Source organism: Peromyscus maniculatus, chromosome X (assembly GCF_049852395.1).
Source record: "Peromyscus maniculatus bairdii isolate BWxNUB_F1_BW_parent chromosome X, HU_Pman_BW_mat_3.1, whole genome shotgun sequence".
Taxonomy (NCBI): Eukaryota; Metazoa; Chordata; class Mammalia; order Rodentia; family Cricetidae; genus Peromyscus; species Peromyscus maniculatus.
Window position 1 is genome coordinate 127,333,137 of NC_134875.1, and position 25,069 is coordinate 127,358,205.

General features: G+C 40.1%; 1 protein-coding gene across 2 annotated transcripts in view; it reads left to right on the plus strand.

Moving 5' to 3' along the window:
- The window catches only part of Ndp (norrin cystine knot growth factor NDP), a 115,937-nt gene extending 98,124 nt beyond the window's left edge, over positions 1 to 17,813 (plus strand). For both annotated transcript variants that reach the window (XM_042269279.2, XM_015995774.3), the window contains exons 2-3: positions 8,009 to 8,383; positions 16,566 to 17,813. In XM_042269279.2, coding sequence (XP_042125213.1) covers positions 8,216 to 8,383; positions 16,566 to 16,793 — 396 coding nt within the window. In that variant the 5' untranslated portion in view covers positions 8,009 to 8,215 and the 3' untranslated portion in view covers positions 16,794 to 17,813. The remainder of the gene's footprint in view (positions 1 to 8,008; positions 8,384 to 16,565) is intronic.
- Positions 17,814 to 25,069: the final 7,256 nt, after the last annotated feature.

The window sequence follows — 25,069 nt, forward strand, 5'->3', positions numbered from 1 at the left end:
AATAATCCTAACCCCCAGGGAAAAAGATTTCAACATAAATGTGCTTCCCAATACTCTGGTAATCATTTCCAACTTGTGGGGAATTTATAGTCTAGAAGTCAATTAGTTACATCAACTGTTAAGAACTCAAAATTAGTCTTTTCATGGAAACTATAAAAGTTTACAAATGCCTAGTAGAGGATCCCACAGCCATACTCAATGGTCAATTCTTTTAAATTCAAGTCTCAGCCCAGGACTTCAGGATTGCCCCTCCCTTAGGATAGAGGTTCTGTAGATACCTTACCAAACAGAGGGACCTATTCTTGATCTCCCAAGACCTTATTAATTCACGTCTTCAAGATGACTTTGCAGACTCAACCTTCTCTCCTTTCCTCTCCTGGGCCAGAGCCCTGCACATGGCCATTAGTAGCCCAACCTGCAGCCCAATGTGGGACATTCTAAGAAAGTAACTGGCAGGTAGAATTCAGCCTATATCATCACCGTCCTCAAATGGAAGAAGTTTAATTCTAGAGTGGGTGACTGTCTTTAACTGTTCTCTTCTCATAGATGCGTTGGGTGACACTGCAACAAAATAGTACAGATTTTAAGGGAATTTTAAGAAAAATAGAAACTGGTTAACTACACTCATCAAGTGCTTCTTGTTATTAACAAGGCATGGGCTTGGTGTGGTGGTACATAACTATAAGCTTAGAATTCTGGGGGCTGGGTAAGGAGTCTTACCCAAGAATTCAATGTCAGCTTAGTCTACATAGTGAATTTCATTCCAGCTATCTGGGGCTACATAGCAAGACACTGTATAAAAAAAGCAAAACAAAAACAAATAAAACCAGGATATTAATAATTTATGAACTACACTTAGTAAATCACAAGCGCCGAATCAATTGGATATTGGAGGCTATTTTTATTTCAGGCCACCCAAATGGCCTCATGGAAGAGAACATCCTAATAGCTTGGCCTCCTGTTGGCTCAGGCACGTCATTAGAATGTTCTTGGAATCTTGAGTGATCATTAACTCCTTGAAGAAGAAAAGAAGTCTTGCTGTAAGATTTCTTGGGGGAGTATCTAGTCCCAGAGCAGTGCTATATAGTCTGAGAAGCTTGGGAAGAGACAGACATGACTGAAAACGGACAAAGCTGTGAACTAGTACAACCAGTTCAGTTATTTTATATATAAGGAAACTGAGTCCTAGAGAAAACAAATGACTTGATAAAGCTCTCATAGTCAGTCATGGGAAGGCATGATGCAATTTGAGAATCTTCAGATCAGCCTGCCTTCTACTGGGTCAGAAAACAGCAAAGTGTTCTATAGGTTTCAGAATGCAAAGAAATAGTTACTTAGTATTTCAGACAAGTGAATGTATAATCTGGAGACACAGAACACTAATAACGTAGGTTAGCAAAGGCCTGGGGAAGGAAGCATGATGTTTCAGGTAAGTGGGATACTAGATAACAATGAAAGCTTTCTTTCCTCACAAATGTCTCAAAGGTCAGGAGTTTTATTTACAGTCAAGCTCAAGGTCAAGTCCTCCCACTCAATTCCTCCATAGGTGGTAAAACTATTCAAATCAAAGACACACACACACACACACACACACACACACACACAGAGAGAGAGAGAGAGAGAGAGAGAGAGAGAGAGAGAGAGAGAGAGAGAGAGAGAGAGAGAGAGAGAAACGGAAGCATGCAAGTGCACACACATATGGTGGTACTTTATTTGTACATGGTTGGTTACATCTACACACGCATTCATGCACGCATACACACATGAGCAGGTGGGGCCCATTTGACAGTTAACTCATTGCTGTCTCACACCAAGTAATAGCTATTCCCAGGCCTTTATTTGAGCACCCTTAGCTACAGGGGTTATGATGTACTGCTTCTTCCCCTAGCTCTATTCCTCCTCTACTGTTGCTTTCCCTTTCCTCTTCTTCCATCACTTCCTCCCCTTACACAATTACCTGCTGCTGTAGAGCTCTGCCACAGATGGCTAGTCACACCGTGGGAAGAACACAATGTCCTATAATAGAATGGAGGACTATTACTTAGCTGCAAAGATATTATCTTCTTTCACCTAAGGTAGCACTATGGAGGTGGCCACTGCCTCCTACTATAGAACAGACACGCTGAGATGAAGGGAGCAAGAGCCGCACTCTTTCCCCATTGACCTTTTGGCTACATCCTTAGAGATTCCCAGGAACCTAGCATCTTTTCCATCAAGTACCACTGCTTCAGGGTCAGCCCAGGCTTGGCTTCTTGGCTGCTTCTCCTGTGCAGCCAGATAGAAATAATTTCAAACCATTTATAAACATGCCGTTTACAGTTTATAAATGAAGGGTCTTGGGAAGAAGTGTCTGACTTATTCTCCAGGGCAACTCATTGGCTAGATCCTATTGGAATTTTTTGGGTTCCTGTTGAAGGGGCTCCTTAGCACTTTGCACCTTGAATAAGACTCAGAATTTGTTTTTCCAATCCTTGTATGAAGTATTGTCTAGTAGCAAGCTTTCTTCCACCTTTACAGTTTTAATTCTCCTTTATTATTTTTTTTTATAATTTCTATGCTTCCCTGTATTGCAGTCTTTACCTTATTCCTGACTCAGAAGATTTTTTTTTTAATTACAACAAATAACTGGGAGTGGTGTTTCACACTTTTAACCCCAGTGCCCTGGAGACAGATGCAGGTGGATCTCTGTGAGCTCAAGGCCAGCCGGGTCTACAGAAAGAGTTCCAGGACAACCAGGGCTACATATAGAGACCTGGTCTCAAAAAAAAAACCAAAAATACAATAAATAATAAATATTTCTGTGTGATACACTGAGTCTATTTCAAAGTCATTATATTTTATTCACTTCACTAAATCTTCTCAGAGATGATGCTGTGCATGCTGGATGTAAATTAGTTAGTAAATGGGATATATCAATGGGACCCCAAAAGTAAACAGGAAAACACCAGCTCCTTACTTACAAAACAACTCATAAAAGAAAACATCTCTTTACTTATAAATGCAGTGAACCTATTTTTTCCTCCCATCTTTATCTTTTTTACATGCTTTTCGTGCTGGGAATTTAACCCTGTGACTTGGAGTGTGAGCCACACCCCTGACCCCCTAACCCTTCCATTTTATCTGCTGGAGTAAAAGGAGGCCCATGGTAGGTGCTCAGTGAATGAATATGTATGTTGAATAAATAAATGTTTGTTGAAAGAAACCAGGAAAAGAACACCTGCCTATTTTGGTACTGAAAACAGCTCAGGGGGAACATAGATATGGAAACACTGCCCTCCTTTGCCTCAGAAGTAGGACAGAACCAAGGCCGCTCTTGGCACATGACCCTTGTCTTATCCTGTTGCTGGAGTCACTTGTGCAAAGGCAGTGCTTTGCTCTCTGCCAGGCAGAAGGTCACCCCAAGAGTGAGCTGCTCCGTGGCACAGCACCATCTCTCACCCAGAGGCTGATCTGCTATTTCAACGAGGCTGACAGGTGGGAATCTGGGCACCAGTTGTTCTTTTCCACTGGGAGCTTTGGGAAGGAAGCTCCGAAGTCGGCCGTGCTGGCCTACGTGCTTCTCCTGCTGCAAAGGCTCTGCACTGCAGTCAGGAGGACATGGGCCAAATCTGTCCTCTGGCCAAACTCAGGTCTCAGAGACTGCACCAAAGCACATAACACGAAGAGGACACAGGACTACTGAGCTCTGTTGTTCAACTCATCATGACTTGGCTGGCTGAGGTCCTAAATCCTGATAATCACCATTTGAGTTTGTTACATATGACTTAAAATAAAAAGGACAAATGAATTAATTTAGTTTCAAGAAAATTCGAGAAGCTCCCATAAAGCTGAGCTATCCTAGTCTGGCAGAAAAAGGAATCTTGTAGTGGTACAAATTTTCTTTTTTTTTTAAATTACACTCATGATATTCATTAATTACACTCATGATATTCATTAATTATACTCATGATATTCATTAATTACACTCATGATATTAATCACATTTGTGGTATTCATAGATTACATTCGAAGTATTCAGTTATATATATATATATATATATATATATATATATATATATATATTTAAATTTTAAATGCCGAATGTCATTTCTTGAAGGGGGTAGGAGGTCTTAAATACAGGCTTCCAGCACAATGGGAGGACCCCGGAAGGCAGAAGTTTGATACAGATGTTTTACAATCTTGCATCTAAGCTGTTAACGCCCATTATTCAGGATACACAGACAAGCAACTTCCCTTAAGCATTCAGGAGGGTGGAACCTGGCAGGGAATTAGCATAGGGAGGATATCAAGGTCAAGGTCTGCAAGCAAGGCAACAGTTACCCAAAAATGGGGGCCAGGGACCTACAGGTGCCCCTTTTATTAAAAAATGCACTTCTGACTTGGGTTGTGTGGGACATCAGCAGGTAACCTTACCTGTCATGGAGACGCCTGCCCAGGCAACACAAGTGCTCTGTCTTAGGTTGGTGAGTGCCCCCTTGCATTACCCATCTCTGAATATTCATTATCATACAGACTCAATCATGTGTGAGCTGCAGAGTTAACTGCTGCCAAAGATCTCAAAGTGGCACTGGGCTTGCAATCTGTGTGTTCGATACAGAAAAGACCAACAGAGGTCCTATCTCACCCATAGCCAGTAGACTAAAGGCAACTGAGCCATTCCCTTCCTTAATGAGCCATACTGGTGGTACAAATTTTCTTAATTCCCCATATTCCTCCTTGTAAGTCCGTGTTCACACTGAAGATCCTGGTCTTGACTCAGTAGTTCTTCGTTCTTGAGCTTTATTTTCATAAACTCTTCTTCAGCACAGCAGTGCTGGCTCATTTGTACAGTTAAAGCAAAACAAAATGCAACAGGAATCTCAGCCTGTATTGTGGTACAGGCCTGCAATTTCAGGATACCTTGAAATCTCAAGAGGTCTACACAGTGAGAGTCTGTATCAAAACAAACAAATAAACAAAAAAACCAAATTGTAGAACTGGAGAGATGATTCAGTTATTACGAACATTTGTTCTTGCAGAGGACCTAGATTCCATTCCCAGCACTCACATCATGGCTCTCAATAATAAATAACTTCAGTTCTAAAGCATTTGATGATGTCTTCTGACCATCTCCTGCATGGGACATGCACTTAATATACGTATGTGCATGTAGGCAAAATATTTATATACATAAAATAAACTAAAAATAAATAAATCTAAAAGACTTCTACCAATAATAATAATAATAATAAGCCAAATATTAGTTTTCCACTGTAAAGATTTTACCCTTGCATTTTGAAGGTTTGATGAATTCTATTTATTATCATTGCTTGCAATGTTATTTCAGTGTTAATAGAAAAACTAAACAAAAAATGTCATAACTATTATGAATGCACTGAAAGCAAAAATCCTCCTACTAGAAGTAAAGCCACATTTCCTTTGTTATTTTTCTGTCATTTTTAATTTTTCTATTTTTTTATTTTATGTGTCTGGGTATTTTGCCTGATTGTGTGTCTGTGCATCAGTTGTGTGCCTGGTGCCCAAGGAGGGCAGAAGAGAGCATCAGATTCACTGAGACTGTAGCTACAGAAGGTTGTAAACCCCCACCCCCCACCCCATGGGTGCCCGAAGTGGAACCTGGATCCTCGGGAAGAGCAACTGGTGTTTCTAACTGCTGAGCCATCTCTCCAGCCCTCTTTTGTCCTTTATAACTACTTTTGGGTTCAGTTTATCACTTCAAGAAAACAAACCAGTTCTCAGGGCTGAAGATATATGCTTCAGTCAGTAGAGTATCTGCTGCTCAAACGTGAGCACCCCGGTGAGTATAGACCCCAGGACTCATATGAAAGTTCCTGTCTGTCCCCAGCACAGGTGGTTCCCTGGTGCTCAGCACTGGCACATAGACACAGCCCACATCTCTAACGCAGAAGCTATCTCCAGTTGATAACCTTCAAATAAAAAAATGTGTTTTCTCTAAAGGAGTCTCACTGGGTATACAAACCACACTTAGTTGCAGGCCCCAGCAGTAGATGGCCAGCACAAAATGAACTCAGTGGCATTTTTTGAAGTATGTTTTGTCTCACAATGCTTTGAGCTTTTTTTTTACCATTATGATTTTTAGGTTTGTGTTTTTATGAGATCTCTGTGCATGCAAATGTGTATGTCTGCGTTCTTGTGCCTTTTCTTTGGCTCTTTCCCCTCTTTGTTTGTTTTGTCCTATTCTGTTTTGTTTGTTTTTATTTCATCATTATTTTTTAGATGCTTGTTTGTTTTCTAATGAGAACAAGAAAGGGTGTGGTTTTGGGTGGGTGAGAAGGTGGCCAAGATCTGGGAGGAGTTGGAGGAGGGGAGATTGCAATCAGAATATGTTGTATGAAAAAAATCTATTTTCAGTAAGAAAAAAAAGTTTTTCTGCAGCCTTGACCCATTGAGATATTTGAGCATAGGTTTGATCCATTTTAAAGAGAGGTCACCATGAACATGTACAAAAAGGAAAGAGATGCAAGGCTATCTGAAGGCTCTTCCCATCTTTAGGAATATCCTCTGCATATTGAAATGGTGGTAGCCAAATCCATTACTATTCAATTCTGGCATTTTAAAGCAGGAGGGAACTGCGTATACGCCGTTGCTCTCAACTCACCTATAGGTGAGAAAATGGACTGGAAGAATTTAAGTGAGCTGTGCAAGATGCCACAGCTGATTAATGGTTGTGTCATGACTTACTCCAGGTGGTTCCTCTCATTATTGGTCCATGTCTTTCCTGCAATTACAGAACTTCCTAGAGACACGGGCTCTTAGCCTTTGCTATTGCCAGGGATGCTCTGCTCTGAGATGGTCCTGTTGCCACACCCCTTTCCACTCAGAATGCCCCACCTCACACTTGCAAGTTGTCTAATTGCAGTTAAGTGGGTCTGAGCCCACACTCTATTACGTCAAATGAATTGACTCATAGCACCTTGAACTTCTTACCTTGATCACATCAACACTTTACCCTGTTTATTCAGACTGTTCATGAAGAACATGCTTGCACTCTGAACTGATCAAACTTTGATCTAAAATATCTTTGAAAGTTTTTCTGAAGCTTTAATTACTCCATTCCTTTGGTTTGGTATGTACAGTCAGGTTCTCTCAATTTCCTCAAATGTTTGAAAATATTTTTGATATTCTGTGTCTTCTTGTATAATGAAAAGCATCAGTGAGGTAATTTTAGTAGATTGCTGAACTCCGGTCCCTTGACCAGGAGGTATGGCTAAAAGAACAAAGCAAATTTTAGGAAAATCAGTCCAACATAATCTCACTTTAATGGTAAGTCTCTGCTCCAATGACCATTTTTCAAATTACGCTGTGGGCTTCAGCTACAAAGGTTGTGCAGAAATGTGTGACTCCATTGGGAAATACACATGTATTGCCTTAGCCACGCTGGAGGCCAGTGATCATAATGTGGGTTTCAGACGCAGTTGGCCACTGATGCTGGGTGGCAAGAACTTAAAACAAAAACAGGATGAGCCCAGAGTACAGCAATGGAAAATTAGGTGGGTGGGTATAGAATGGAAAATGTCCTCCCTCGGGCCATGGCCTGTGTTCATTAGCACTGACCTTCCTCCTCCCTAGTCCTGTAAGCTGATGTTAATACCAAAGCTTTGAGAGAATCTGAATAAACCCTCCTGCCCTGCCAGCCAAGGACAAAGATGAGACCACCCAATTTAGTTATGCTGTGGCCAGAACCATGTATTTTTAATCTATATCATGGGCTCAAACTATTCTTGCTCTTAGGCACATAGACTATCAATTAAAGTCAACATATGCTTCCACTCAACCGTCATGTCCATTTCCAAATGGTCATAAATATGTAGCATAAACACTAAGGTCAGGGGCTATGAAATGGATGACAGCATTAACTAATAAGGCTCCAGAAACCAATACCCTTCACCCCAATTGACATGGAAATGTTTGACTTCATATCTCTTGTGTTGCATCCATATTTCTGGGGAAATATTTCTGGGGAAAATAATTTCTTCTCTCATTCCAGCTGTGCGGCAGATACTGTGGCAATCCGTTACAAGTGAAAGGAGCAAGACAGAACTCCAGCTTACAAAGGACAATGACAACCAGAAAGCGACAGCCCCATCCTGCCCTGGCCTCGAAAGGAACTGGATCCTAGGTGGTGACAGCATTTCCAATCTATTGTCCTCTGTCTCCCTCTGCTGTTCTTCTGGAGAAGTTTCCCCTTACAACAATGAGAAGTCATGTACTAGCTGCATCCATTTCTATGCTCTCCCTGCTGGCCATAATGGGAGATACAGATACCAAAACAGACAGCTCCTTCCTGATGGACTCTCAACGCTGCATGAGACACCATTATGTCGATTCTATCAGTCACCCATTGTACAAGTGTAGCTCAAAGGTAAGGTCAAGATCACTCCAAAGTCATTGAGAGGATACCCCTCCCCTCATTTTCAGAAAAGAAGCTATATTTCCTTGTCAGGTGATGGAGCCAGAGCCCAAACTGTAGTTCTGTGACATGCCTGCAAAACTCATAAGGGAATCTTTCTTTAGAGTTTTCCCAGTATGCTTTGCATTTCTATGTCTGTCCGTAGAACATGTGCATGCTTATCCTATTGTTGGGGTGTCTTGTGTCCCTGAGTGGGAAATTTATGAGCAAAAATGTTCATTTTCAATAAAGAAAAACAGGGGCTGGGAATGGGGTTCAGTGGGTAAAGTGAGGACCTGAGTTTGGATCCCCAGCACCCATGTAGAAGAGCCTGGCATGGTGGTACACATCTCTAATCCCAAGGCTGAGGAAGCAAAGACAAGAGAACCAATGGGGCAGGCTGGCTAGCCCAGCAAATGAGCTTCAGGTTCAGAAAGAGATTCTGTCTTTAAAAGTAAAGGAACAATTGAAGACCAAACCCTCCATCAATCTCCGACCACCACAATCACCTTCGTACATATATACACATGTACAGAAACATGCACACACTCATCACACATCTCACATACATGTGCAAAAAGAAGCAAGAAAAATGGAGCCTCCAAGTTACCATAATTTCTTCTACCTGCATTAACAACAAAAAGAAGGGGAAGAAGTTGAATATGATTTAACAGTAGAACACATTCTTGGAGGCTCTTCAAACAGTTTTCTGAACTACCCAAGAACAAATTGTGTGGTCTAAACCTTCCTCCATGTGCCACATTTATGCTAAAATGACTCCAGAACTGAGGACGACAATACGATTGTTTATAATTTTTCCTTTGCTTAGCAGTTTTTTCTTATTGTGGTGGGTGGAGTGCTTCTTACACAGGTCATCTATGTCTCAGTGCTGAGAAGAGGTGTGCAAAGTCATACCACACTGAAAGACCACCAAGAGTGGCTGCCACATAGACCACCCAGAAGGGAGGCACAGTGTAGGATGGAATGGATTCCAAATGAAAATTCTCATGACTATCATTCTCCAGTCACATGCACTAAATGTGTCCACACTTAGTAAACAAGACTCTGTTTAGCTCAACCTCAAAGGATTTTCACTTTAGTCCTGAGACTAAAACAACAACAAAACACATTTAAACATTCTCATATGTTAAGTATTTTTAAAATTACCCGTATAATTAAGAATTTTCAAAATAATATAAACCACTAGAATTAAGGTCATAGAAATCAAGCTCTCCACCCTCCATTTCAAAACATGTCTGCTTTTACATTTTCCATAACTTATGTGGTTGTAGCCCAAGGAAGATTCCTTATTTCAGTTTGAGGGGATCAAAATTTGAGTTAAATCAATTTCACCATTATATTAATAAGACCTTGGACTGTAGCAAAAGAAATAGAGACATTTTTCCACTTGAGAAAATATCCTGGATCTTGTTTATACTTGAGGAACAAAACTGAAGAGAAACAATTAGGTGGCGAGCATACAGTTTGCTAAGATTTCTTCTTGAAAACTGAGAGAGAGTGGGAGCTGGTGGAGCAGGTCGGGCTTGAGGGGACACACTTGCTTAGAGGTCATTTCAGCACCACAGAGGCACAAAAAGTAGCAACGACAACTTGAAAAAAACTGTGAGGAAAAGAGATGAGAAAAATTTTTATAGCCACAATTGCTCAGAAATTGCTTCAGAATAGACAGCACTGATATTTCGTGTTTGTTAGTTCATGGATGATTTCTTCCTTTGTTGAGCTGTCCTTTATAATCATGTTTCTTTAAAAAAAAGAGAGAGAGAGAAAGAATTCAAATTTAAGAAAGTGTCATTGTGGTGAAAGGAAGGATTATAGAAAATAGTAGCATCTATAAAAACATTGAAAGTGGGCTGGGGTGGAATTCAACGGTAGAGTACTTGCCTAGCATGTGTGGGGCCTTTGGTTCCATCTCTAAAACCAAAAGAAAAATTGAAGATAATCTAGAAAGATTGGACAAAATGATGGAAGACTGTCTTAACATGGTAACCTAAGAGGGCAAGAGTCAAGGAAGAAATGCCGTTAACTCAAACTCACAGGATTTGAGCAGGACTCTTAGAAGCTACTTTTAGCTGATTGTTCCCCTTTGCTTCTTCCAGAATGCCACAGTGAACAACAGTGTAAAATTGTGATAATAGAAGAAAGGTTTGCCATTTCATGGGAACAATCTGTTTTCAAACATCCCAAATGACCCCAAATACAGCAATGGTTTTATGTAAATGCTGCTTGTAATTATTAACCTTCCTTCCTTGGCCACAAAAATATGCCTGGCAGAGTTTCAGCTACCAGACCATTTCTGGATTAAATTTTCTTTATGCACTGAGGAAGAAAATTATTTTCATTTGAAAATATTCTATAGTTCTTAACTTTTACAGACTCAGGCTGATATTCCCTCTAATGGGTCTCATCTGATGAGCTTTTTCCTTCAGAGACTTGGGATAAAAAACATTCAGCCTATGTCTGGAAAGAAGGGACTGGGGCAGATTTTATATCTCTACAAATATTTTTAAGAGCCCTGTTTTCTGGACACATGACCACTCTTTGCCTACCAGTTAATGCTCTTGACTTAGATAAATACAGTGTGTCTGCCCTGCAGAATCTACCTGTGGCCCAAGGAAGGGAAGATACTGGCTTGAACACCTAACCTGTGTCAGTCCTCTCTCTCTCTCTCTCTCTCTCTCTCTCTCTCTCTCTCTCTATATATATATATATATATATATATATATATATATATATATATTCTTCACATTTCTTCTTGCATTTCTATATATATACAAATAGATAGACAGATATAGATATAAATATAGATAGATATAGATATAGATAGATATAAATATATACTAATCATTGCCAAGACACCTGCCATGTAGATGTTATCATTCCCATGCTACAATAAAGGAAACTCACAACCCAGAAGAAAAGAAAGATTAGGCTTCTTGATGTCACATTGCCTGGGAATGGCAGTATCTTCTTTGGAGATTTCATTTTTCTACTACCTGGCTTCTCACTGAAGAAATGCAAGAAGAATGTAAGAGTTATCATCTAGAATCCAGGTCTAGCTGCCTGCAGTAATGATTCATATCTTGCAATTTTTTCTAGAAAAATGAGAAATAGTAGATAAAGCTTTCTTTTCTGGACACCTTTAGTGGGAAGCTTTGTCCACCATGGCCCTCAACTTACATTTGGCCAGTTTTAGATTCCTGTCACTTTTCTAGCAATTCAGGGAAGAACTAAGATAGACTCAGGCAGAAAAGACTGACCTACCAAGAAAGGCAGAGTGGTCACTGTTTAGATTATACCTGGTGACTTTGTTAGTGATGGTGTCTCATGGGGTTGGGTCCAAAGGACCTGAGAGTGGCAGGTTCATTTTCCCTCTTCCCAAGAAATCACATTTTTCTAAAATTCTTCATAAAGGCCCATAAAGCAAACAAGCTGAAGGTCTGCAGCTGGGGGTGATGGGATGTCTGGAAAATGTTGAAGGACACTAAAGCATCCCAGGTCTCAAGGCAGCAGAGATCTGGTTTCCAATTCTCTATTAACAGCTTTCCAAATGGGTGATTTCAGGAAAGCCAAATCATTGTTTGGTGCCTCAGTTTCCTCCTCTGCAAAAGGAGTTGTTTGGCCAAGGGCATGGATATGTATGGCCACATTTGTAAATCAGCTAACATATTGTCTGCCATATAACAGACATTTAATAAATGCTATTATGATCCTGGTGATGAAGTTGTAAGCTAGGCAGGTGTGTCAAGCCACTTTTCTATTTCAGTCACTACTAAGACTTCAATAACTGCTGGGATCCCTGCAGCCTTAAAGGATTAGGGGAGTGAACCTCCCCATGGCTCTGCTGGACGTGGGAGGGGTGGGGAAGAGCAAAGTAAATGTAAGCCTCTGTGCTGGGTGCTAAGAGCGAGGCTAAAACAGGAGCAGACTATAGGTGAGTGGAGGAGGTGTAGGGATGAGTTCTGACTCCTGACCAGGCTTGGATTTTCAGGAACCTGGCTTGGCAACATGAACTGGCTCCATGGGTGTTTAAAGTCCAAGTTGTTGAGAAGTAGGAGATGGTGGTCCAAGGTAAGGGAGTAGAACCAGCTTCTAAGGGTGGGGTGAAGGGCAACTACTATGGGAAAGATGAGACAGCAGGTTATGAGGAAAGGAGGTAGGCTGAGGAGACAAAGGCTGTAAAAATTCCCAGAGAGAAGGTTTCCAGTGTCAAGGACCAAGCTGCTGGATTGGGAAAGAACTGTCAGAATCCCCAAGTCATCTTCTGCTGCTTCCCAAGAAGCTCATAGGAAAAAATATGGGAGTTAAGATATAGAGTTTATAACATAATTGATCACTTGAGAGATGTGGCTTGATTTTTAAAATAAGAACAAATTTATATTGATGCCTACTATGGGCAGGCATCATAAAAGTTGCTAGAGACAAAAATAAAATGGGAAGAAGACAAAGAAATTTTTACCCCTCACCTCATAATGCTTTAACAGTATATAGGAAAAGGAAGTGTCTGTATGCAAATACCTCTTCATATCTGTTTGATTTATGGCTTGTGTGACAGTAACAGACAGCAAATCTCACCACCCCTATGCTACTTTGTTCCCCTGGGTGTCAGTTTGTTGTTGACCTCAGCCTGGCACAGACCCTTTGAATATTGACCTGGGTTCCTATAAATGAGCTGAACAGTCACATCTTGACCTTGCTGGTGAGAGAAGGTGTGGATGGGTCTTGTTCCTGGTATATATGCTGAAGGTCATCTGGAAGAAAGACATACCCAGCTCAAAGTCATAAAACATTATTTAGAAGGTTAAAATAGTAGAAAGGAATGTTTCTGGGGTTGTTAAGTTCTCATTATAAAGGTAGATTTACTCTCTCTCTCTCTCTCTCTCTCTCTCTCTCTCTCTCTCTCTCTCTCTCTCTCTCTCTCTCTCTGGTGTGTGTGTACTGAGAATATCAAAATCTATTAATTGACTCAGCGTTTGGAGGAGGAGGCCCACAGACAAGATATAGAAAGGATTTCATTAGACAGAACCAAGTGAAAATGACTTTACTGGGAGAGTAAAAACATACACAGAGGCAGGAGGCAGGAGAACTGAGGGCAGTTCCATGGACTCTTAAATAGTTAAGCTTGACTTTGACGGGAGCAGGAGTGGATGATGAGAACACTTAAAAGACTGGAAGTATTTGACATCTGGGACAGCCATAGTAGGTGCTGACTACACATATCTGTTCATTTTTCTTGTGCAGAAACAGTACTTGAGAAACAGGGGCCAGGCCCACTGGAGTTGGACTTAGGTACTTCCATCCTAGAGATCTTGTCCTTCACTGTGGACTGGACATGGAACTTGATATCCTGAAAACTTTTAGTAAAATCACAATTAAGTAAGCGTGTCTTCAAGTTGCCCTCTATTGCAGACTTGACTATTTTATGGACAGCTAATATCCTGATCATTTAGGGCTATTTTTGGCTCACGTGTATGTCTTACTGGGATAGCCCATGCTGTCCTTGACTCTTCTTAATTGGTCCTGTTGGCATAGGTTTGTTTTGTCCATGTGGATCTCTAAAGACTACATTTTGGAAAGTGGCCGAATGGTATTGCTTCAATCTACAATAGATAACCTGGATTAGGGAGCAGCAAATTTTACACTGTTCCAATATGTGAATCACCTTTTCCCATGTAGTGGCAGACACAAGGGAAGGAACTGGGGATGTTCTTGGACTCTCTTCTTAGAGAAATGGGGGTAGACACCAGAGATGGGCCAGGTGGTACTTATCTACAACATAATCCTCTCAAACCTGTTTGGGATGATGTTTATGTTGCCTATCACTTTGAAGAACAGACAGAATAGCATTAAATGCTTTAATAGAATCAAAACAGCTTACAGCAGCCATTTTCTCTCTGCCTTTGTGACCTTGCAAAGAAAGTAATGTTAGACCAATTCTACTTATTCCTCCCTCAGTCCTGCTAAGTTTTTCTGCTAGTATTTTACATTTCCTTCATGTGTGTGAATTAATTGTTGAAATTTCCCTCAGTATTTCCTACAATAATGATGTTAGTAATCTTTAACTATCAGGAGTTATCTTTGCCCAATTTTGGAAAGATGTGCCAGCCATTATCCCTTTATCTGTGGATGTTTAATTTTGCCCCATAGGATGATGTCAGAGATCATCTCTAGTGAGTATTTAATGTTAAATGCTAATTATCAAAATATTATAAGCTTATATGTCACCAGGAATCAAGCTGCCTTGCCCCACCTCACTCATGCCTTCCACCCCTAGGATTCCAGGATCTTTGAATGATGTGAGCTGCCCTTTATCTTTGTGGGGCTAACTCCTGTCTTAACATACATTCAAAATATCTTTTCTTTGGGTTTAACTCAAACTTTTTTGGAAAACAGAGCAAGTGAGTCCACCTGCCCACTGTTATAATTCAAACTAACCATGGCCAGAAGAGTTCTTGCTCATCACTTTATCTCCTTGAACATGCAATTGATGGCTTTGACCTGGGCATGCCAAGGGATGTGTTCAGCATCTTTCCTTCTTGAACTATGACCTTAAACCAGACATGTTTGGGAATCTCTTCCTTATGCTCAGTGTGTTCAGGAATATACCCACATCTAAAGTGCTTTCCAGTGTGAATACATTTAGGCTCCCATAGGAAACCACCAGGCTTCCTTTTTAGGGGAAGGGTATTACTTTGGAAATAGCCCCCTGAGTTCCTTACCTCTAGTCTTAAAAAAATAATAATCAAAGGAGCCTTTTGCCCATCTCCTTAAGCTGTATGCAAAATGTTTGGTATGTACATTTTTCTGAGGATAATTTTAATACTTTTTAGCAGATTCATTTTTAGATTTATTTATTTTTATTTTATGTGTATGTGTGTGCCTGCTTATCTATATGTGCACCACATAGGTGCAGGTGTCTAAGAAGACCAGGTGTTGGACCTCCCTGGAACTGCAGTTACAAGCTGTGGGGAACTGTGTGATGTAGGTTCTGGGAACAAATCCAGGTCCTCTTTAAGACCAGCAAGTGGTCTTAACCACGGAATCATCTTTCCAGCCCCTTAATTAGAGGCCTAATAGAGTATTACTATAACGAACATGAAAGCTCTGACACAGCAGCCCATCCCTTTGGAAATGGAGAGAGTCAGGGTGAATTTGCTCTAAATAACTCTGAAGATGCTGACATAAATTGTATAAATGACTGGTACCTCTTTAAGGTATAAGCCCAGGTATATACTCTCAGGCCCGTGAATGTACCCGTCTCTACTTCCCTTTCTTCTAAGTTGCACCTAGAATATTTCTTCCAAAGCAACACTTAGTTTATTCCCTTTTCTTCTACAGAGACCATATTTCTTCTGTTTAGCGATTTCCCACTGGACCCCCCATCCCATCAATCTCTGCTTGCTCCTAGATTTCAATCTGAGGTGACTTTCTGCTTGTTGTTGGTAGAACTGCAATACATTTGGGTAGACCTCCATCCATCAGGAGCAACTCATTTTGTACTCAGATGTTTATTTTGTTTTGGTTTTGAAGGCAAGGTGGTAACCCAAGCTAGTTTTGAACACACTGTGTAAGTGAGGATGACCTTCAACTCCGGATCCTTTCTGCCTCTATTAAGTGCTGAGATTATAGGGGTGTGTCACCATCCACAGTTTATATGGTCCTAGAGACTGACCCAGACATGTGGTTGCACTAGGCAAGCACCCTACCACCTGAAGTTTATCACTAGGTTTGTTTCTGGATCTTTTTATTCAGACCATAGTGGTACATCTTGTTGACTGATTCTAAGCCCTCACTGTACTTCATAGTCACCTAAAGAATTCTAAACATCATGAAAGCCTGGGGGCCTTATTAAAGGAGTTTGATTCAAAATAGTTTCAGATGAGGTAGTGTTGAATGGATTCCTACCAATCTCCAGGTACTGTGGATTTATCCTAGAGCCTTGTCCATGCTAAACAAGTCCTCTACGGCTGAGCCACAATGCCTTAAACACAATAGATTCTGATGTGTAACCAAAGTTGCAGCCACTGGTCTGACCCAGCAGGAATTGGTAAGGAGTGTTGGGTTCTTTCAAAGGATGCTGTGGTAACCTGAGGTTTTGACAACTACACAGAGTAATCACCTCCCCTTATTTTTCCAGATGGTGCTCCTGGCCAGATGTGAGGGGCACTGCAGCCAGGCATCACGCTCTGAGCCATTGGTGTCCTTCAGCACTGTCCTCAAGCAACCTTTCCGTTCGTCCTGTCACTGCTGTCGACCTCAGACCTCCAAACTGAAGGCTTTGCGTCTGCGCTGCTCAGGGGGCATGCGACTCACCGCCACTTACCGGTACATCCTCTCCTGTCACTGCGAGGAATGCAGCTCCTGAGGCTTGCTGCTGAGTGGCTTTCTGGCTGGGACAACCACAGGAGCAGTTCAACCAGCCAGAGAAGGACTGGCAAGAAAAGAGTTAAGGCAGAGAAAGATGGAGCGAGTCCCACAGGATTGTGCATATTCTAGTCCTAAAGACTCAAAGTGCTTTCAACAGAAAGTGACTCTGGGAACTCGTTTTCCATTCCCATCTCCTTTCCCTGAAAGAATTTCTTTTGGTTACTTTTCAAATTCAGGCATTTCCCCTGTTGGCTCCGAATGTGGTTTGGGTTTCTGACTCTTTATTAGTGGGAAAATGTGGGGCCCTGTGCAAGAGTGGGTCAGGCTGTCCCTATTTGGTGCATATTAGGGAAAAATTTGCCCAACTTTTCTTAGGAGATCCTCAGTTGTTGTTTCACCTTGTTGTTTTGGTCTAAGATTTGCCTCGAAAGGTTACCGGTTTCAAGTTCTGGTTACTGGTTTCAAGTTCCGGACACATGGATATGTTTAGTGAGGTTTACTCACAGCTAGCTGATACTAAAATAACTAACACACGGGTTCTTTGATGTGACTGTGGAACTCCTGACAGCTATAGTCATTCATTAAATGACCTTGAAGTTATAAATATTGCATAAGGAATTTATAAACTGAAGGCTTTTGCAGGTAATGAAGCAAAACTTTTATGAGGAAGTAGTAGGCTTTCAAAGACACACACACACACACACACACACACACACACACACACACACAGATGGATACTCTGCTGACTCTGGAGAAGGCATAAATTACTAGTGGCATGGACACTGTGCCATACTTATAACAGAATTAGTCAAGCAAGTAGGAATCTATTTGTGGGTGCACAATAGCTTCAGCCACGTCTCGAGCATCATTCTCTAATGTCCACCTGTCTATGTGAGACTTGTTGCCATAGTGGTGGCCCGGCTTATCCTCTGAAAATTTTGTTCCAATATATTTTTGGTCATTGAGGCTCAAATTTTGAATTCTCCCCATCTGAAATAAAAATAGAGTACCTCCAAAATTTTGGCTATATAAGTATTGTTATTTTTTCTTTCTCTTCCTCTTATTCCTCTCTTCTTTAATATCTTTCTTCAGTGTGTATATATGATCCATGTAGCTACTGTTTGAATATTTTCAAGAATATGAAGAAGTAAGGGCAATCAAAAGGAAATTGATTTCCAGAATGTGTGATAGAAACTTAAGAAAAAAAATCAATAGACTGTGGGGGTGGACTTGGCTGTTGGCCTCAAATTTTAGTGCAAAATCTGATGTGTTATGGCTTCCTTGGGCACTATGGTGTGAAATAGAGATGACACATCCCTTTTAATCTCTTCATTTTTCTCATAAAAGAATCAGTATCCATAAGTCAGGTCAACAGAGCCAGCAGGACAGCGTTCACAAACAACAGTTTCTGGGCCACTGGCAGTCTGTGCCCCAACCCTAAGGATACTACTGTGATCTTCCTCCGCACTGCAGGAAGTGTGACATTGGCATAGCATTCTGTACACTACAGGCACCTCAATGTGAACTCCAACATGGAAATTCAGTTTCCAGGGCAACCTTGGTACCACACTGTCCTGACTAACCAGAAATGACAGCACTCCCCACTGTTAACACAGCTAAGCCGTGAATTATTTTTCCTGCAGAGATGATGGTTTTCTACTCTCTCTGGTGCTACTTCCACACAATTTTACGAGAGCCAGCAGTGTTAAATTTGTATTCATGGCTTTGAAACAGAATTTTTAAAAAATCCTTGAACTTGATTTTAACCTTCGTGGTGATGGAGCCAGCCAGTTCACTGAATTGGAAGATTGAAAGCAAATTTAAATTGGCAATTTGGACCACTACATGAAGAGAAAAACTGTCACATTAAGGACTAAATTTAACACTGATATTTATGTGGCTATACAACGCCCTCCCTTTGTTTGAGATATGGTCTTGCTATGTTTCCCAGGCTGGCCTAGAATTCTGAACCCTCCTGTTTCAGCCTCCGGGGTTCACCACCACACCCAGCTAAATGGTTATAATTTCTACCAAATAATGAAAGGATTCCTTGTTGGCCAGATTTATGGATTTCTTTCATGTTGGTAATCAAAAGTATAAAGAGGCCTGGAGAGAAGGCTCAGCGATTATTGCTCTTTCAGAGGACTAGCCTTTGGATCTCAGTACACACATCAGGTGGCTCACAAGTGTCTGTAACTCAAACTCCGAGGGATTCAATTCCCCTTCTAGTTTCCATGGGCATCCACAAACACACAGACAGACAAATAAAAATAAAATAAATAATTTTTAAGTAGAAATGATACTTCTAACCTTAAAATGTCTTTTCTTGGCTTTGAAATGTCATTTGCCTTGGAGAGTCTATAATACAAACCCTCAAAGTCCAGTCTTTATTTGCTTCTTAAGTATGTATGACAGTAGCAGGAAGGTGTTAAATAATTCATATCTTTTAAAACATCTAGACACTATGGAAAAGGGCCAATTAATGTCCCATTTCATGATCTACCATGAAATCTTTCTGCATAATAACCAGAAACTTAGAGCGTTTGAGGGCCTTTAATAAGAAGCCAGCATCCTCTTTAATTATATGGACAAAAAGATGTTGCCAAAGTCCAGGGACTTGGATTTGGACCTGGAGAGCACACTTCATGCTCATCACAGCCACAGGTGCTTCCCTTCCCTTCAGAGGCAACATCGTCCTGCTCTTGTTAGGTCTTGCATGCTGAGGAGAATGGAGAATCTGGAAGAGTATGGGGAGACTGGGTGAAGTTTAATGGCAACATACCAAAGCTGAGAAAGACGGGGGAAAAAAGAATTATATTTTCCCCTAAAGACTTTAAAATAGCCCTGGGAACCCAGAGAATTAAGATGTTATTGGATATTAAGTTACTATGGAATTTGTACTAAATCTTTAAAAAATTAAACATATTTAGCTCTGTTTTAGTGTTTACCCCTAAGGATGGAGAAAGAAGCAAATGAAAACATTTGATCACTTAGAAACATTATTCCTGGAATGCCCAAGGAATGCTTGCTTCCCTTCTCCATTTACTATGCATGAAAAAAGGAAATTGAAATGTGTTACAATTTTTGCAGCTTACATCTTTGAAATCTGTATGTTAAGTAATAATAGTGGAGGAAACAATTCCTGTAAATTGATCCAATTCTCATCATTTATGAGCACTTAATAATAAAGAAATGGCCTTATGAACTTATATGATTTTCCTCACATCCTGGCTTCCCAGACCTATATCTTATGTCTTATATGTAGAGTAAGCTCTTTAACATTCTCCAGAAGTTTAGAATGAAGGACAAGCCAACCTTTCTTTGTTCTGATGAAATGATTGTTTAAGCTCTCTTAAACTCAAGTGCTTACTAATCTACCCAGTACATTATTTATCGTTAGATAGAGCAGGTTGTGTGTGCATTTGGGTCAGGGGACTCTTAGAGTAAGTATATTTCTTCACTATGATCTAGGAGGGATTAAAATGTGAATTTGCTTTTGGTTACTTCCTCAGGTTACTTCCCCATTGAGACATGACTTTTGAGCATGTGAGCTTCCTACTACAGAAGGCCAAGTGTGTTGGCTCCAGAAGACATGAAAATGCTGAAGAATTAGGTCAGAGAAGGAAACATATCCTGCTACCTGTGTCCCCTTCCTGGTTCCAGAGTAAAATGCATCCTGGTGGACAGACACACATGCTCCTTTTAGGATTAGAACAGTGGAGCACCTTGGGCTTTGGAAGAATTTTGCATGCAACCATATGGAAACACCTGAAGAAGAGCTTTTTGTTTATTAATTCCTGTGTCCATACTACAAGCAGATACCCAGCCACACTTAGTGAAAGAGGGCATTTCATAAAAAGATAACATCACATGCCAAAATGTCTATGTTACCCCTGTCTTTCTCTAAGTCATATTACATGAGTAAAATGTTTAGTCTACTCTATTGTAAGTATACAAGAGCTCAGGTATTTTCTTTTATCCCATGGCAAATATGATTGCCATGGAATATTCTTTTATACTGTGTAAATATAATCACTGTGGTTGGTTTAATAAAGAAGCTGACTGGCCAATAACTGAACATAATAAGGCTAGGGAAGAGAGCCAGACTAGGAGAATGCTGGGAGGAAGAAGGGCAGAGCTGGAGTTGCCAGCCAGATGCAGAGTGAGCAGAAGATGAACATGCCATATTAATAAAGGTACTGCCACATGGCAGGGCGTAAATAAGGAATATGGGTAAACTTAAAATGTAAGAGCTAGTTAGTAACAGGCCTGAGCTATTGGTCGAGCACTTATCATTAATGTAAGCCCAGTGTGTTTATTTGAGAGCAACTGCCTACATATGATTTGAAATTCCTTTCTAAGATCATTCCATATTCTCAAATATCAATTCTAACTTTCTAGGTGGGAAACAGAACATTTGAAATTGAATAACTATAGTAAACATGGAAATGCACTAGCTAGGTTAACATTCAAGGAAGGGTTAGTCACCTCATTTGTCAACTTCTCAGGGGCCTCCTCATCTTCAGAGACACTTTACCAAAGGGTATGCTCTTGAAAAGGAATAAGTTCACAACCAATGCCTAACAAAGGCCTGTATCTCTTGGTCCAGTGAAGGACAACTTTTGTGAATAGTCCTGGCTCCAGACCTTTCCACAGGGATCTCTTTGTAACTATGTGTCATTCTCTGTACAGGAGTGCTTATCCTAATAAGTAGCAGCACCACAAACTCCTCCAGTGACTATTTTTACCTATAATTGAATCTAACCCATCTAGTCTCATTTGGTGGCTCATAATATTCAAATCAGTATTTTGAGCTGAATGTTGTGCCACACACAAAATCCCAGGACTTTGAAGGTTGAGGTGGGAAGATTTTGAGTTGGAGGCTAATATGAACCATATAACAAGTTCAAAGCTAGCCAGGGCTACATAGCAAGACCTTGTCTAAAAAAAAAAAAAAACACAGTCTTCTGGTATCCTTTAAATGCAAGATTTAAAAGTGTGTGCCAATACCTATGTCAGCAAGAATTCTAAATGCTGGAGATATTGAGGCGAGAAAGTCACAGTCTTTCTATTCTTTAAAAAGATTAAAATTACATGTATGCATATGTGTCTGCAAATGTGGGTGCAATTGCCCACAGGGACCAGAAGAAGATATCAAATGCCCTGGAGCTGTAGTTACAGGGGGTTGTAAGCCACAAGATATGACTGCTGGAAACTGAACTGAATCTCAGAAGTGTTCATTCTGTTCAAAATGATCACCAGAAATAATATGATCATCATTACCCCAAAGTGTAGATAAGGTGTCTGTGCATGCATATGTGTTCTCAAAATAAATTTAAAGTGAGAAGTTCTATCCTCATATGAGAGCTCACAAACCCTATTTGTGGTTTTGAATAACCAATTTTTTAGAGATGTATTGTCTTCAGTATTTTATGTACTTTAAGTATGTGTTCTCCCCTCCCCCTTAGTCCTGCTATATTCGATTTTCCCTCCTTTTTGTTGGGGGCATTTCCTGTTCTTTCCCTTATTAGAATCTACAACTACACGTCGTGACTCTTTAGACAGCCATTATTGGGAGAAACTATGAAAAAGCACGACCCCAGTATAGACTCCAGTTTGAGCAAAAACAGAAAGCATATAGTCCAATGCTCATTTCTATAAGGTTTTAGATCCTCTGTCTTTTGACCTTCTAACATGTGCTCACATCACTATGCTGTCGATTCTTTCTCAAGAATCAAGATGGACAATTAAATGAACACTTAAATGAATGTTACCATCTTGGGAAACAATATAGTATGAATTTCTCTGCTTCTTTGTTCATTCACCTCTCAGCTCAAAGTGGTCATCATTGAATATGAAGAGTATAAACTCTAGGCCCAGCTTGCCTCTGATCTGCTGTTAATCACATGGCCTAGAGCAAGTTCCTAGCCCTTGGGGTGTGTTGCCTTCCACATCTTTAAGACAGAGATGAAGAAAATATGAATAAGTTTTCTGACATTATTTTGAGGATTAAAGATGCCAATACATCATGTGTACGACATAAAACCATACTTGACACCCAGTGAGCACTCCTGAATAAACATTAGCAATGATTACTATTCATATACTCACATTTTAATAAGCTATTGTTTCTCAATTATAGCTTTGGTCAAGCTGAATGTTATTATTAGTGAATTTTTCCAGCAAAAATTTATTATATATTAAGTTTTTTATTGTGTTATTTCTTAAACTTCTTATTCTCTTACTGAACTGAAAGGAAAAATTAGAGCTCATTGTTCTTTCATAGACTATTTTTATCTTGTATACTCTATCTTCAAGTTACAGTCATACAATGACAGAAAATGTCCGAGATCATTTTATGTGCCCACCTGCATGCGGAACCACAACTCAAACAATGAAATATGCAAATTTCTTAATTCTTCTTCTGGGAAACGTTCTTATTATTAAATAAATTCATGACCTTCATTTCTTCCCATTATACAACTATTCTCCAAAGTTGCCCTCACCCCTTAATGAGTTCTCTTAAAGATGGGAGTTAGTGAGCCTATTCAGAAGTTTGTTTTGCAAATGATTTAATGGAAGAACTTCATAAAAGAAAATTTCATTTTCTTCTGTTTTTTTTTTTTTTTTTTGTTTTGTTTTCAAAGTGCTGGGGATGGAATACACATCACATTCCTTGCACATCCTAGGAAGGTGTTCTATCCATGAACCACACTCCTCGCCTCAATTTTAGGTTTAAGACTACAGAAAGTCAGAGAGGATGTGTTCCATTCCAAGGCAGGGAGGATTATAGTAAATGTCACACATTTATACATGTGACCTTTCTATTCATTTCTGGTCAGGTTTTTTTTTTCAAAATAGTATAACTTTTGATTGGTATCACTTAAGCACGTTCTAAAAACCAGCTCAATTACAAATTGCCATGCATTAGTACCTCTTAGCCATGTATCTCTTTCCTTAATGTCCATTTCTCCCAAACATTAGTCATTTTTCCAAAGCTAGAAACTTTGACAGCAAGTCTTCCATTTATAGAAACTGTAGAGTATAAAATTAAAATAGAAAAAATACACTTTAATATTATGTAAGTCACTGCTGCTTATTAGAAATATATACTGAGCTACATATATAATTTTATATTTTCTTAGTTGTCTTATTTTTATAAATAAAAACAAGGTCTTAACACTTGTACTACCAGGGTTCTGTTCAGAAAGTTCTTTCTTGTGCCTATAAAGTTCAAGGGCATTCCCTTACTTTCTTTTCTGTCAGATTCAGGATATCAGGTCTTGTGTGTTGAGGTCCTTGATTCGTTTGGAGTTGAGGGATCTATCTGATACAATAATGGCAGGAATATAATGAGAATAGATAACTACTTTCTGGTTGGATTTAAGGACTGCTACATGAGATGAAGTCATACCTGGCATGATTAAAAGGGCTCAGGGATTGTTGTGAAAGAGGAGGGATGGAATGGATGTAAGAGCAAGGGTGCTCGATAGCATCAAGGAAACAGTGTTTCCCAGAGACGACCAGGCAGTTGCACAAATGAATTTTCAGTGATTATGACAGCATGCACAAGAAATGCACAAATCCAAGCCAGACAAACTCTCAGCCTAGAGGGGAGAAAGTGGGCATGAAATTTCATTACTAGCTGGGGAACTATTGGTTTTTGATAGCTGCCTAGAGAGAGAGTCAGTTTTCTTCAATGACATGATCCCTGATAGGTAGAGTACATGCCAGGGAAGGCCTCACTTCTAAGACTAGTTGGGCTACATAAACTGGAATCAATGGGAACAAAAAAGAAGAAAAGGAGGAGAAAGGAAACTTAAAGTTGGGTGGGGAGGGGAGAGGGGAGAGAGGGTGTTTGTGAGAGGAATTAGAGGAAGGTAAATATGATCAAAGTATATTGTATGAAATTCTTAAAAACACGATATATAAAGTGAAAACAAAGGAAGGTATGATGATGCAGTGTTGCAATCTCAGCACTGAGGTGGCTGAAGCTTAAGATACATAGTGAGCTCCTGGCCATCTTGGGCTACACAAAAAAGATCTGCCTCAAAAACTAAAACAACTAGTATCCTCCTATGAGTGAGTACATACCATATTTGTCTTTCTGAGTCTGGCTGGGTTACCTCACTCAGGATGATTTTTCTAGATCCATCCATTTGCCTGCAAACCTCATGATGTCATTGTTTTTCTCTGCTGAGTAGTATACTATTGTGTATATGTGCCACAATTTATTTATCCATTCTTCAGTTGAAGGGCATCTAGGTTGTTTCC